Source organism: Bombus bifarius, unplaced genomic scaffold (assembly GCF_011952205.1).
Source record: "Bombus bifarius isolate JDL3187 unplaced genomic scaffold, Bbif_JDL3187 scf7180000008265, whole genome shotgun sequence".
NCBI classification, from domain to species: domain Eukaryota; kingdom Metazoa; phylum Arthropoda; class Insecta; order Hymenoptera; family Apidae; genus Bombus; species Bombus bifarius.
The window spans coordinates 183,886-197,594 of record NW_022884550.1 but is presented as its reverse complement, the minus strand read 5'-3'; the positions used below and the strand labels follow the sequence as shown (position 1 = coordinate 197,594).

The window sequence follows — 13,709 nt, the reverse complement described above, 5'->3', positions numbered from 1 at the left end:
CAAAATGGATCGTAACGACATAGCTCAACGAAATAATACAAAACAGAAAATGAGACTTTTGAGACAGTCTAACAGTTAGCTTGGATAATAAACGATAAGATTGCAGATCTGATCGTTGAATCGTGCAGTCTGACGACGCTTTTCGTTAATTGCGGTTGAAAGTAGCAGAAAGATGAATTTAAGACGTTTCGTCTAACTAAACGTTATAAATAGCGAGAGATATAATCTCTATGCAGATTTTTGGAGAAATTCAGAGCACCTTACGTACGTTCGCCGTTCCAGCGCAGCGATGACGCAACTGCAGAGAAAAAGGTGATTTCTCAGGAGACGAAGCGAACGAGTTTGTTCGTCCGGTAAAACTTGTAATTAAATAACGGAGGAAATGTACAACGTCGAGATAAACAACGTGGTTCGCATTCTCTCTGGTTTTACTTTTAGCTATGTTTACGACACAACTTACGCCGTTATTGCTACGAAGCGCGTCAGCTAACAACAAATATTTCAGTAGCGACGTTACTCTCATCCACTGGTCAACAACGTTCGGAAAATTATGAAACTTTAAAGGAGCGTCCAGACGATCGATATTATCGTCAATATTTAAGGTTCTCAACGATATCGTACGTGGCAGACGCTGCGGATGATCGATATACAAGGTGTTTGCCGTCCCAGTTTTGTTTTCCCGGCCAGACGCTGTCTATACACGTTCTACGGGCCGAGATAAGAAAAAAAGAAGTTACATAAACGTACGCCATTGGAAGCGTCGTTAAAGAGTTACGAGAAAAAAGAAAAGATATACGCAACGAGCGGTGACGAACGTGCATTACCACGACGCAAGGTATTAATAGACGAGAAACATTTGTATCTGGTAGTAGCCAGAAGCTATCGTGATTCTTGTACGACTTGGAGTACAAGTTCGTTTCAAGATGTTCGGCATTCCTGTCGATACGAGATTGGCAGCGGCGAAAGATCGAATTTATTACCCCTTGAAGTTCCTGGTTTATTACTCGTTCGAGTTGCGGTCGTAGAAGTACATATTACGATATCTTCTGAGTACTACCAGATGTAAATATTCCCGATCTATTCCTACTTTATGCAGCGATAAAGGAAGTTCGCCAAGGAAAGGTTGGCTTGCTAGGTCGTTTTATTTTATTTCATTAATTTTTTTTCTTCTTTTTTCCGTTATGACTCCACGACGAAGCTTCGTGAACGAGATCGAACGTTCCTAACTGTTCCGGTTTCGCGATGATGCGATGCGTAGCGGCACAGCTGTCTTCGCGCGGTGAATCTTTGAGAGCTTCACTCAGGGGATTCTATATCAGTAGAAAATATTACATTGTCCCGAAAGTTTCTTTCGTTTTCCAAGGAAATGATGGATGAACACATTTCTTGCTTATATTGTTCTATCGAGTTACGTATGACCCGTTTTGATCATACGATAGAGATACATAGAAATATTAGAGATAATACAGCGTACGATACGTAGAGATAAAACAAAACACGTTGTGCATCTATTATTCCCTTAGAAAACGAAAGAAACGTAACTCAAAAACTCTACGAATCTTGAACGACGTCGCGTCGTTGTTGAAGCAGATGTGCGATACGTTTATCGACGTTTTTCCCTTATCCTGACCTACAGAATATATCGACAAGGTTGGGAAAACCGAGGTCACCCTGTATATCGCCAGTACAATATCGAGAAACTTAAATATTGACAATAATATCGATCGTTCGTACGCTCCTCTATAATGGAAAGATCAGGTATGTCTGAGACTAGCAATGCGTTCACTTCGAAGGTCACAAATTTGCGGATACGTCGCTATTGCGCTGAAACGGCGATATCAACTTTGTCGACAATTCCCATAGAATTGTTGCGACAATTACGGTTATCAACTGCGTTAAAATTGTCAATTACACGTACGTCCAAGCTTTGTGGTTTCTCTGTGTGTTTTATGGTCTGTATTTAATTTCGACCATAGTCGGATTCTCTTTTTCCGCTGTTTTCGGTAAAATTTGTATCTTTCCTCGACGATGCCAACGAAGAAAGACAAATTTTCCCCGCTTTGTAACTATGTATTATTGATGTATATGTAGATTATCGGCTATTAATTTTTTTACATTCTGATTCCTCTTATCTCGTTAATTACTTGACTCGATACATTTTATCGCTATAGTACGTTCTAATATTCTATTACAATGCGTTATCCGATCGAACGCACTTATTTTACGATTTCATTGCCATTTGTCTTATCGTAAAGCGAACGAAACTTGAAATTCGACGCTACGACACGTATATTTCAAGTACATTGTAAAAGTTGATTGCGATTTACATGGAAGCGCACGGCCAGAAAGCCTGCTTTAAAGGAAACTTAATCGCTCAAAGATACTGAAATATTCGAGTCGTATTATATAAATATAGCGCATACCCGTCCTGAACCGGTTAAACAGAAACGACAGGTTCGATGCATCTAATTTAAATACGTTAGCGCGTGTTCAATGACTTTTCTTTTCTCGTTCGATAGCAACGCTATTCTTTTACATTTACGTACTTTTAGCTCGATCGTAATTCACTTTTTCATCGTTATCTTTCTTCGTGGAGCAAAGACGAAATGCGAGGACTTTGTTCCGTACCAGGGCTTCTTAATCTGTAGGTCGCGACCCCGTGTTACGCGAGTTACGTAACAGGATTACGGGGTCGTCGAAATTTTTGTAAATGCCACGCTGTACCGGTGAAACGAACAATGCCGATCGTCCGTCGTCAAAGGATCGAGAATTCCGCCAGTTATTAATCGACACGGATATGAACCATCGGCTTTTTGAAAAATCGTTCAAATGGTTTTTAAAAACCAAGATATCTTCCACGAATATGTTCAACTCTTCGAGCAAAAATAAATATGCAAATTTAATTTTGTCCCGATAAGTGGTAATGAGCGATAAAGTTACAGATATAACGAAGAATTGTTTAAACTTAAACTTCTTTGATCTAGTCGCCGATTAACGTTTCATTCGTATGTTTATTGTATTATACGTACCTTCTCGTCTGTATAATTGGGGTGGCGAATAGGAAAAGTTTAAGAAGCGCTGTTCTGTACGAACGATAGTTCGCAATCACGATGTTCGAATGACGTAGGCTAGCCAGCAACCATTTAAACGTAGCTTAAAGTTCCAATTTGTCTCGTTAGAAGTACGCTAATGGTTTGTCACTGGATCGATTCAATTTATGGAACTGTACAGGGTTCGTAATTCGTGGTACGAATGGAGCCAGGCAGATTCTATAGCCGAAAACAAGACGAAAATCGAAAACAACGAAATTTCGTTGGAGGCTTCGATTTCCTTTCGGAGGATCAAGTTTGAGCATTTGTCACAAGACGCGCGTGAATTTTCATCCACGCTGTTAATCGTCGACTGTTTGTCGCTGCGAGAGAATCGTCGGAGGACGACCACGTATTTCATACATTGTACGAGATGAGCAAAACTACGTGTCAAAGTTTAGTGCAACTTGTTGGATCGCTGATTCAAAGGCAAAGCAACGAATTTTATTAAGACCGAGGCAGGCAAAGGTTGTTTGCTGGCGTGCCTGATTCCGATTTCGTAAAGAATGTCCTGCCTTTTCGTAATATTTGGTATGGTAATACGAGGTTGAAAACGTACGTTTTCATAAAATTTAGCGAGCATCGAAAAATTCAGTGATCCCTGCAAGAATGCGATCAACTTTTTGTTTACAACGTAGCAGCACCTGTAGCTCGTTCGTGGATCCTTAAACGATAACCCGATGCAAATAACTTGATCTCTGTATAAAGTTTTTTATGTACTCGTTATTTTCTATCGATTTTTCACAGATTGGCCAATATAGCTAATATATATCAGTATGTGTCGTATCTCGTAAAAACTGTCGACGTTTGTTCGTTCGATCGCGATTCAGGCTTCTACGTTTGCACGAGTGAAAAAATCATGTTTAGAGTATTCTTACAGAGCTGCCAAGGATTTAGAGGAACGTCGTAGCCATTATGAACCATCGCTCGGCCCCGGTGTTCCCGATGACGTCGATCATATCTTCAATCTCGAGGAAAATGACTTCGTGCCACACTTCCAGAGGGTCTCCATATCCGGCGAAGATACTTCCGGGGTACGTTAAGACCGAATCACACAGTAGTCGTTTGAGAACGTTGGTAGTATTCGTAACGCTCGTAAAAATGACAAAGTTACGATCGTTGGACGTACTTTTGGTTCTTCCAGTTTCCAACCGTGTCCTTATTAATAGAACACCTGTGTTATTTTTTTAGAAAACGAAAGCAACTTGTGCGACAATCTGATATTAGATGCATGTGTCTTTGGTCGGTGAAATAACAGTTACATTAAGAAGAAAATAGATAAAACGGTAAATTTCTTTCGGACACCGAAGAACTGATAAGTTTCGCTATCTAACTCGCCTCCCTTCAAAACTGTCAAACGCGTTCAAACGCAACGATCAAACGCGTTCAACGACAGATTTCCAAGCGAAACTGGAGAAAGATTAATACGCTTTGCTTTCAACGAAATACTGTTACCGATTGATTTTGTCAATTACTCGGTTATAGAGATATTGCGCCGTTTCATATTAAGTGCCGACCCATATTAGGTACAGTTGTCCTACGTTGTGCTTCGTTTGAACGTTCCGCGAGCATTCCACGCCGCTTTTCGCGGATCTGAACCAGGAAGAACCGCAAATACGTCGTCCAATCATCGTGAAAGTCTAAAACCAACGATTACAATCATCCTGAAATAATATTAATCGTTTATTCGTTACTTTCTATTCGTATGTTCCATCGTCTATTTCGAGTAAACGTAACTTGGCTAGATTATGCCGTATTGTGGTCGAGCTTTTACGAGTAACTGTCGATTATCGTTACTTCGTTGTCATGCGTTGTAACGGATAGAACAAATTGATCGAGTTCACGCGTAAAATCTGTGTTACGTAGGAGATTATGCTTTTTTGAGATTTCTACGAGAGGAAACCCTAAGAGCGCGCTGCCTTACGTAGGAAACCTCTGTTGCGATTTCTCTCTTCCGTAACCAAACCTCTGTTCCATTATTTTATAAGAAGCTCTTTTAATCGCTACACGATCGTATCGTACGATGCGTAACGATCTAAACATCGATTTCACGTTCCAACGAAATAAAAATGAAAAAATTAGGGTGGTGATGTGACAATGAATATCAACGACAGTTATAAAAAGAATCCATGATTTATTGAAATTCGTAAAAGTAACGATATACGATGATACGATGCAGTATGTACTTTTAGATGCACGGTAGAACCTCGACGAAATCGTAGAAAAGATTTTGATAATGTATACACACGTAATCGATACACGTATTTATGTTTAATTAATTATTTAATCGGTCGAGAACGTTTGATGAATCGCTTTAGCGATATCTCGCTGGCTACGCTTCGAAATTAAAATTTCAAGTTAAAATCTTGGAAAATATTGGGTAATGGTAAATAATGGGTAAAGAGACTCCGCTGGTATATTTATCGTTTATATCGGGCCGAAATTTCGAGAGTGAAGAATACGATACAGTATGTCGATGAACTGGTCCTGATATCGGTTACAGCGATACGAAGCCAAAAATACCGTATCATTTAAAAACGTCAAGGTAACCTCGAGGTATCTTATCGAAAAAACAACTTTTTGGAAATTTTTTATACGGCGGCTTGTAGCTGACGAGACATCGATCGACTTTTGTTTGGAACATCAGATTTTCTCACACCATCGAAAATAGGCAAAAGATCCTGACCACGGTTACATGGTACGCCCTGTGTATAATTTTCTATAAAATGACTGACACTTTTTTAAAGAAATGCAGACGGAGGCGAAAGGAAGTAACTCTGGAGACTGTGTATACCGTTTGTATAAAGTTGCAAAACCTAACTAAAACATCGTGCGTTTGCAGGTACCCTTGGAAGATCTGCAACAAGCGTCGCAGATGTTGGTTCAGGCACTGGCCATACGTGAGAAATACATGAATAATTCTAAACAGAGCTTCCCTTCTATAACATCGCGATTTCTACGTAGCGTCGATAAGAGGCCAGTGAACAGCGACGACGAAGTTCAGCACGATGATCGTAAAGCCATCGCAGGTATTTATTTCAAATTCGCAGAATACTACCTTCTTAACGCCTGACGATCTTTCTCTCGTCGAATCCCCCTTGTACGTCTTGTACGTCAAGTAATGTTCTCGACATCTTAAATGTTCATGACGTAAAGTTACTTTAACGTATTGTTTCTCAAGGTAAGAAGTTGCAGTTAGAAGTTGAAAGCGAAATCGTGGACGTTCTAATCCGACGCATACATCGATGCACTGATTGAAGACGCACCTCTGAAAGGTCCTCCTCCCTTATTATCCTTCTAATCCTTTGTTTCAAACCTACTTCAAGCACTGGTTCAGACACAGATTGGCCAGTACAGTAAGCGAGTAACAAGGAATTTAGGCTATCGTTGAAGTCACCGACTACCGTTTACCTATATCGGATTTGTCAGCGACGCCAAATTTCACCGACGATAGCTTTGGCTGACAACAGCTTTAACCGACTGACGCTATTACCACAGGGAAATGAGAGAAGATTTTTGGCTTGGATATGTAGGCTTATTGCTGCAGATAATTTATAGATGACCGGATTAAAAGTACCAACCGAAATCCAATACACAGCATAAGCTGAAGAGCAATTAAATGAGCTTTGATTCGAGTTCAGTCAATTTATGTTTGATTTAAAACGAGCCAAGTTTCAGTAAATATAGTATATACGGTACGGTCCCATTGTGCGTCGCAAGAGAAATTTCGTCCAAACGTGAACGAAGCAGGTGATAAGCTTGGCAAGCGTTGCGATTCTAGCGTAAACGTGACAAGTTGCTAATGAACTCCATTAAAGAGACGCATCCGGTAAATTTAGTGAAAGAAATGCTGTTCCGTTCTCCTATTTGGCCGGAAGATCTAACAATTCGGATGTACTTGGCTGAACCGTTTTACCGTACCACTGGTCGTTTGCGAACGGGCAAATTATTTAGTAGTTTGTTGTTTACTTGTTACTTGCCACTTGACTGGCCGTGCCTGAACCAGATTTAACCCTGCTGCGATCGTTGAATCTGGCTTTCAAACAACTTCAACGGAGAAAGACATTTCATCGTACAAACGAAAAGAGAAATCATGCGCCTGAATGATGATTTTTTAAATATTTTCCTCAGATTTGAGAAATGTTCTCTAACGATAGAAAGACAGAACTGGATCTGAAATGATTCAAAGGACGTGCAGCAGGGTTAGATCATATCATCTTACATAGCACACGTAGTTGCTTTTCTGTCCATGTATCGATGCGTATAAAAACGTTGAAATTTCCCAAAGAATAAATGGAGTACTGTATTACCTTGCAAGTAATTGCATATCGTAACTCGAGATGAATGATGTTTTAATACTTGTCCTCCCTAAACAATGTTACTATTAGATCATCCTGTGCACGCACCTGCATCTCGAGGAGATCCGTGGGAATGTGAATTTCCTATGGCAAAGAATTACATAATTGCTCCCGTTAACGGTGTCTTCAATTTGTACGCTAATGAGGAAGATTTAGCTAATGGGAAGCCAGTCCCTTACTCGTATCCTGACTTAGCCACTTTTGTCAGGGACATGAACCTTCTTTGCGCGATGATCGCCGATGGTCCATTAAAATCTTTTTGCTACAGAAGACTGAGTTATCTTTCGTCAAAGTTCCAACTGCATGTGTTACTGAACGAGCTTAGAGAACTTGCCAGTCAAAAAGCAGTCCCTCATAGGGACTTCTATAACATCAGAAAGGTTAGTATGGGAGAGCCGGATGTACTTACAACTTACAACTAGCAGCAAACAGATTGTATCACGGATTTACATCATGAACGTTTTGAATTCCAAAGAGATAATATACTTTTAAGTAGATTGAAATGTTGGTTCTATTAACTTCAGGTTGATACCCATATTCATGCAGCATCTTGCATGAATCAAAAGCATCTGCTCAGATTTATTAAGAAAACCTTGAAGAATCACGCAGATGAAATCGTCACGTACTCCAAGAACAAAGAAACAATGACTTTACGGGAGGTATTTCAATCGATGAATCTGACGACTTACGATCTCAGTGTTGATATGTTGGATGTGCATGCGGTAAGTTTCCATTGATATATCATACGTATGGGAAGATAAATTTCAGAATAAAATATTTACCCGGGCTTTTCCTTTTTCTTTCAGGATAGAAACACGTTCCATAGGTTCGACAAATTCAACGCCAAATACAATCCAATCGGCGAAAGTCGCCTGCGTGAAGTGTTTCTAAAAACGGACAACTATTTGAATGGTAAATTTTTCGCAAGAATAATCAAGGAAGTCGCCAGCGATCTCGAAGAATCCAAGTACCAAAATGCGGAACTGCGTCTTTCGATTTACGGCAAAAGCCCAGAAGAGTGGGACAAATTAGCAAAATGGGCAATTCAAAGTGACGTGTATTCGGACAATGTGCGCTGGCTCATTCAGATTCCTCGGCTTTAGTAAGTTATTTAGCGTATATTCAATTAATATTTCAGCTAAAATCGTTCTAATATCTGCCGTTTCCATTTAGTGACATTTTTAAATTGAACAAATTGCTGACAAATTTCCAAGAGATAATGAACAACATCTTTCTTCCCCTTTTTGAAGTAACCAATGACGCTAATTCTCATCCAGAGCTACATAAATTTCTCCAATACGTAAGCAGATTTTTAACAATAAACGTTGATAATATTTGGAATTGGTATGGTATTTTAGAATCATCGATACTATCATCGTTATAGGTAATAGGATTTGATTCAGTTGATGACGAGAGCAAACCTGAAAATCCTTTATTCGATAAAGATGTCTGTCCACCCGCAGAATGGGATGATGTTGAAAATCCTCCTTATGGATATTATCAATACTACACTTATGCCAACATGACCGTCTTGAATCATTTTAGAGCGTACGTATACACTTTCTGCGACTAGTAATTCGCGTTAGCTCTCTGATTAGACAAACATTTGATGTAGAGTATATTATTTATTAGGGAACAAGGTTTAAACACTTTCGTCCTCAGACCTCATTGTGGCGAAGCTGGTCCCATTCAGCATCTTGTTTGCGGTTATATGATGGCAGAAAATATCTCTCATGGTCTTTTACTTCGAAAAGTGCCAGTACTACAGTATCTATATTATTTAGCACAAATTGGGATTGCAATGTCGCCTCTTAGTAATAATTCTCTTTTCTTAAATTATCATCGTAATCCATTACCCGAATATTTAGCAAGAGGATTGTGTGTAAGTCTTTCCACGGATGATCCTCTTCAATTTCACTTTACCAAGGTCAGCGTGATGTAAAAATTGTCCGTTTATTCGTTCGAAATATCTCTCGCTTACGCCTCTTTTATTTACGTTATCTAAGTTAATAATAATATCTTTTTATAGGAACCGTTGATGGAAGAGTACAGTATTGCTGCACAAGTATGGAAGCTTAGTTCGTGCGATATGTGTGAACTAGCGCGTAATTCCGTGCTTATGAGTGGTTTTCCACACAAGGTATGCGTTCTAGGGCTACTCGTAAGGTAAACAAATTAACACCATATAACCATTTTGTCTTACTTTATAGAGTAAACAATACTGGCTTGGGCCAAATTATACAAAAGAGGGTGTGGCCGGTAATGATATTACGCGAACGAATGTACCGGATATTCGGGTGGCCTATCGATACGAAACATTAGTCGACGAATTGTCGAATATTTTTAAAGTTGTCGAAAAACCCGAAGCCGTTCCATTTTAATCCATAGAGATAGTACAAAAGATCCTTGAACATAATATAACAATTATTCTACAATTACAAAATAGTATTTATAAAATTCGACGAAACTACGATGAGAATTATTTATAAAACGAATCTTGTAACGTAAATAATTATGTGATGTATGCTAATAATTGTTGTCAACTTTTAATGATACTTTTGCAAGAAGTTTCTTTTGTTGGATATTAGTTAGATATCACTCGATAATGTACATTACAATAATGTTAATTGCATGATTTATACGTGATAATTTTCCCTTTAAGATGTTTTGATAGAGAAAACAAGGTTATTCTTAAGGTTAAATGTATAAACACTAAGTTATAAGAAAACGTCTTTCACTCAGGTTCCAAAATTTTAATGTAAAACAGGGAGAAATTAATCTCAAATTTTTCATATACGTTGACCAATTTAAAAATAGTTAGATATTAGATGAAATTCCAATTTCAAGTGTTACTAATCTTTATTACATATATGTATGTGAATTAAATTAGAATTGAGTATCGTATTAACTTTGTGTAAAAAAAAAAATGTAAAATATTACAAAGCAGCAATTCATTTCTCATATTTTAGTCATATAAAAGTATGTCAGTTCAGTCTTTTCAATTTTAATGTTATTTACTTACCTTTTTGTACATTTATACAGAAATTGTGTATTTGTTTTTAAAAAATATGTTTAACTCGAATATGGATAGTTTACTCCGAAGTAATATTTCTCTGTATAATATTTATATAATTTTCAACTTTATTAATATTAAATTGAAGGCACTAAATGTAGTACCTCTTGTAAAATAATTAGATTTATAGCAAACATAAAATTTATTTTCAGATCATTATTATGTAATCATTTCCTCCTTCGTTTTTGAGACAACTTTGTGATGAACGAGCTTTTACTGGCAAATATATGATGATATATCAACATTCGTAACGAATCCTAATATTGAATATAAATTGTTGCTAAATAGAAATGATGTATGTATTGTATAAGGTATATCTTATAAAACAAAAATATACTTGTACCGTCAAAATAACATTGTGTTTAAACTTAAAATATTTTATATCCCATGAAAACATTCTTGTATAATGTCACAAATTTAAAAGCTTATTGATTTTACGAAATAAATCATATTCATATAAGGTACCGAAATTATTAAAGAACTATTTATATATATATATATATATATAAATAGTTCTTTATATATATATATATATATATGTTTATCTACATAAATCTTATCTAGATAAGATATCTAAGATAAAATAGATAAGATTATCTAGATATCCATATAAATTGTTTATTCATAAAAAATTTTGTTTATGTAAAATAAAAATACGCAATTAGGGGAAAATAATGTATGTACTTATTATGTTTTCCATGATATACGTTATAGACAAATAGATTTCACAAGAAAATAGAGAAAAATCGTCTTTATTTCTTAGTTCTAATAGATGTAACTTGAAAAAAAACAAAAATGATCCTTTTTCTGTTTTCTTATTGTTACAATTATTACATTCATTCATAAGGCATTTTATTCGTTATTATATCATCTACCATGTTCGCTTTGCTTTGTACAGTTACATCAAACAACATATAACAATATCTAACAATTTTATTTATTATTGGGCTTTTTTAATCTTCTCCGTAGATCGCAGACTTTCTGTAATTTTCGGTAATAATTCTGTAAATATTACTGTTCCTAGAAAGACTAAAATTGTACCAATCCAGTGGTACAGTGTGAAAGGATTTTTAAAATATATTATAGAAAAGATTAGAGATAAAAATTTTCGTAATGTTATGACTAATGTCACTGTGAGTGATGTACATTCTGCTGTTAATGTAAAAACGGAACTAATGCACACATATCTAAGATTATTGTCAAGGATTATAAATTATTAAAATTTGATTGTGTATATTAATCACATATCTAAATATTAGCGAAAGGATACTGTGTGAGAACATTTCCCATAAGATATAGAATTAATTTTGGCATTTGTAGATTAATAATTGATATCTTTATTGGATCTGATGCTAGAGCATACATAAAATGATCCCAGATATTAGGAGCCAATGTTAAAAAAAATGGTAAAGGTAGTAAATGCTGAAATCAGATATTTAATTATATATATATATATAATTTATATTATTTACTACATATTATATCCAGTTTAAATGTATACACTCTATATAAACGCTTTTGAAGAGAATCCAAATTAATCAAGTTTCTCTATTAAATGAAACAATTCTAATATGAAGACCTTCTCCATATTTTTAATGTTTACAGACATAATGGTGTATGTATATTTAAACTGAACATATTCTATAAATTTGTAAATGAGATAGAAAATTATACCGTGTAATATAAAGCTTCTCTTGGATTTTTTCCATACTTTTTATGCAATACTTCTTGATAGATACCCATTCTTGCAGATACAAATAGTGCAATTGTCAATAATGATATACCTAATATCCACCAAAACAAATCATCCCATGGTGTTGTAGGTACTTGTTCTACATTCTTGGCTTGCAAAGATTTAATTTCTTTGCCGCTAACAATAGTACAAATAGCAATTCCAAGAGTTATCATAAATACTGACAAATATTTACTAAAAACATATCTCTTCTTTAAAATAATGATACCCATAATCATATTAGCTATTAGAGAACCCTAAAATTATTGAATATAAACAATAATTATTTGGGAATTCAAATTTTGTACAATATACTTCATATTTAAATACTTACAGCTCTGAATATCATATGTAATGGCATGGGTATATTAAAATCAAATGCATAATTATTACAAACATTTGCAACAAAAAACATTGTTACTAATATAAAGTAATCTTTTATTCCTATATTGGGTTTTATAGTCCCACATTTTGAAGTAAATAAAAATCCTTCTATTGATATAAAAAGGAACTGTGCAAATGTAATAAGATTTCCACTGCCTGGATCATCCCTGAAAAAGTAATTATTTTTATTTTGTCGATAATAGGTAATGTTTGATTTAGTATTTCACAATTCTATATCGTTATATCGTTATAAAAGATGCAAGTTGTTATGTTAATAACTTTGAGAGTAGTATATAAAGATAATGTATAGAATATATCTGAAAAACAAAATGCAATACTAACTTAACAAGAAGTTCCAGGAAAACGACGTTGCTACAACAACCGAGGAACACGCACAATATCGCAATAGTTGCACGCATATTTTATTGTTTAATAAATATCACAGGGTTTAACCTAAAACCATGAGGCGATAGGGCGCTCCTTCGTATTATCAGAAGTATTACTATTCTACCACAAAATTATGTGAAACGTGTTGTCTAATAACTGGTTTAGTTATCAGTAAGTCACGATACATAATAATCTCGCGTATCATTTAAACGTCACATAATTTCTTCTATATATATAGAAGAAAATAAAGAATGCACTGTCAGTATATATGAAGGACTTTATTTATTTCATGGTCGTATACAACTAATGCGACTGTAGCCTCTAACAGTCTCCATACATACTATAACTTAATAGCCTAATGTAAGTTATGTATCTTATATAAGATACGTCTTACGCAATAAATGTTCAAATCTATGTATAGCAAGAAATTTTATTTCATTTTTTTTAATAAATAAAATTGTTTTCTACTGGAATATAGTGACGACAACTCTTGTTGCATTACCAAAGCTCTTCTTAGGTATAGACAATATTAAGGTATTGAAATCCGAAGGATGAAATTCAAAAATATAAATTCGAAAGGATTCAAAAGTTAAAAAGAGAATCGGCCGCTTTTTCTAAACTGTGTTAAATAAAAATCATGTTGAAAAAGACTGTAAAAACAGAACACAGAGACTGTATAAAAAACT

The 13,709-nt window shown here is 35.6% G+C and overlaps 2 protein-coding genes across 12 annotated transcripts in view; one reads left to right on the top strand and one right to left on the bottom strand.

The window, feature by feature from the left end:
- LOC117211960 (AMP deaminase 2) overlaps positions 1-10,874 on the top strand; it is a 33,531-nt gene extending 22,657 nt beyond the window's left edge. For 10 of the 11 annotated variants that reach the window (XM_033456341.1, XM_033456339.1, XM_033456340.1 and 7 more), the window contains 10 exons: positions 3,970-4,123; positions 5,932-6,118; positions 7,478-7,827; positions 7,972-8,169; positions 8,254-8,549; positions 8,621-8,747; positions 8,832-8,995; positions 9,080-9,374; positions 9,477-9,587; positions 9,658-10,874. In XM_033456341.1, coding sequence (XP_033312232.1) covers positions 3,970-4,123; positions 5,932-6,118; positions 7,478-7,827; positions 7,972-8,169; positions 8,254-8,549; positions 8,621-8,747; positions 8,832-8,995; positions 9,080-9,374; positions 9,477-9,587; positions 9,658-9,828 — 2,053 coding nt within the window. In that variant the 3' untranslated portion in view covers positions 9,829-10,874. Of the gene's footprint in view, positions 1-3,956; positions 4,124-5,931; positions 6,119-7,477; positions 7,828-7,971; positions 8,170-8,253; positions 8,550-8,620; positions 8,748-8,831; positions 8,996-9,079; positions 9,375-9,476; positions 9,588-9,657 lie in introns of all 11 variants that reach the window. The other variant, XM_033456349.1, reaches the window with a different exon arrangement.
- A 382-nt stretch (positions 10,875-11,256) lies between these two features.
- On the bottom strand, positions 11,257-13,339 carry LOC117211932 (UDP-xylose and UDP-N-acetylglucosamine transporter). The gene is made up of 5 exons (XM_033456274.1): positions 12,979-13,339; positions 12,587-12,803; positions 12,195-12,509; positions 11,791-11,942; positions 11,257-11,707 (listed from the first exon to the last, which is right to left on the bottom strand). Exons 1-5 carry the CDS (start codon positions 13,053-13,055, stop codon positions 11,461-11,463), a joined length of 1,008 nt encoding a protein of 335 aa, XP_033312165.1. The 5' UTR covers positions 13,056-13,339; the 3' UTR covers positions 11,257-11,460.
- Positions 13,340-13,709: the final 370 nt, after the last annotated feature.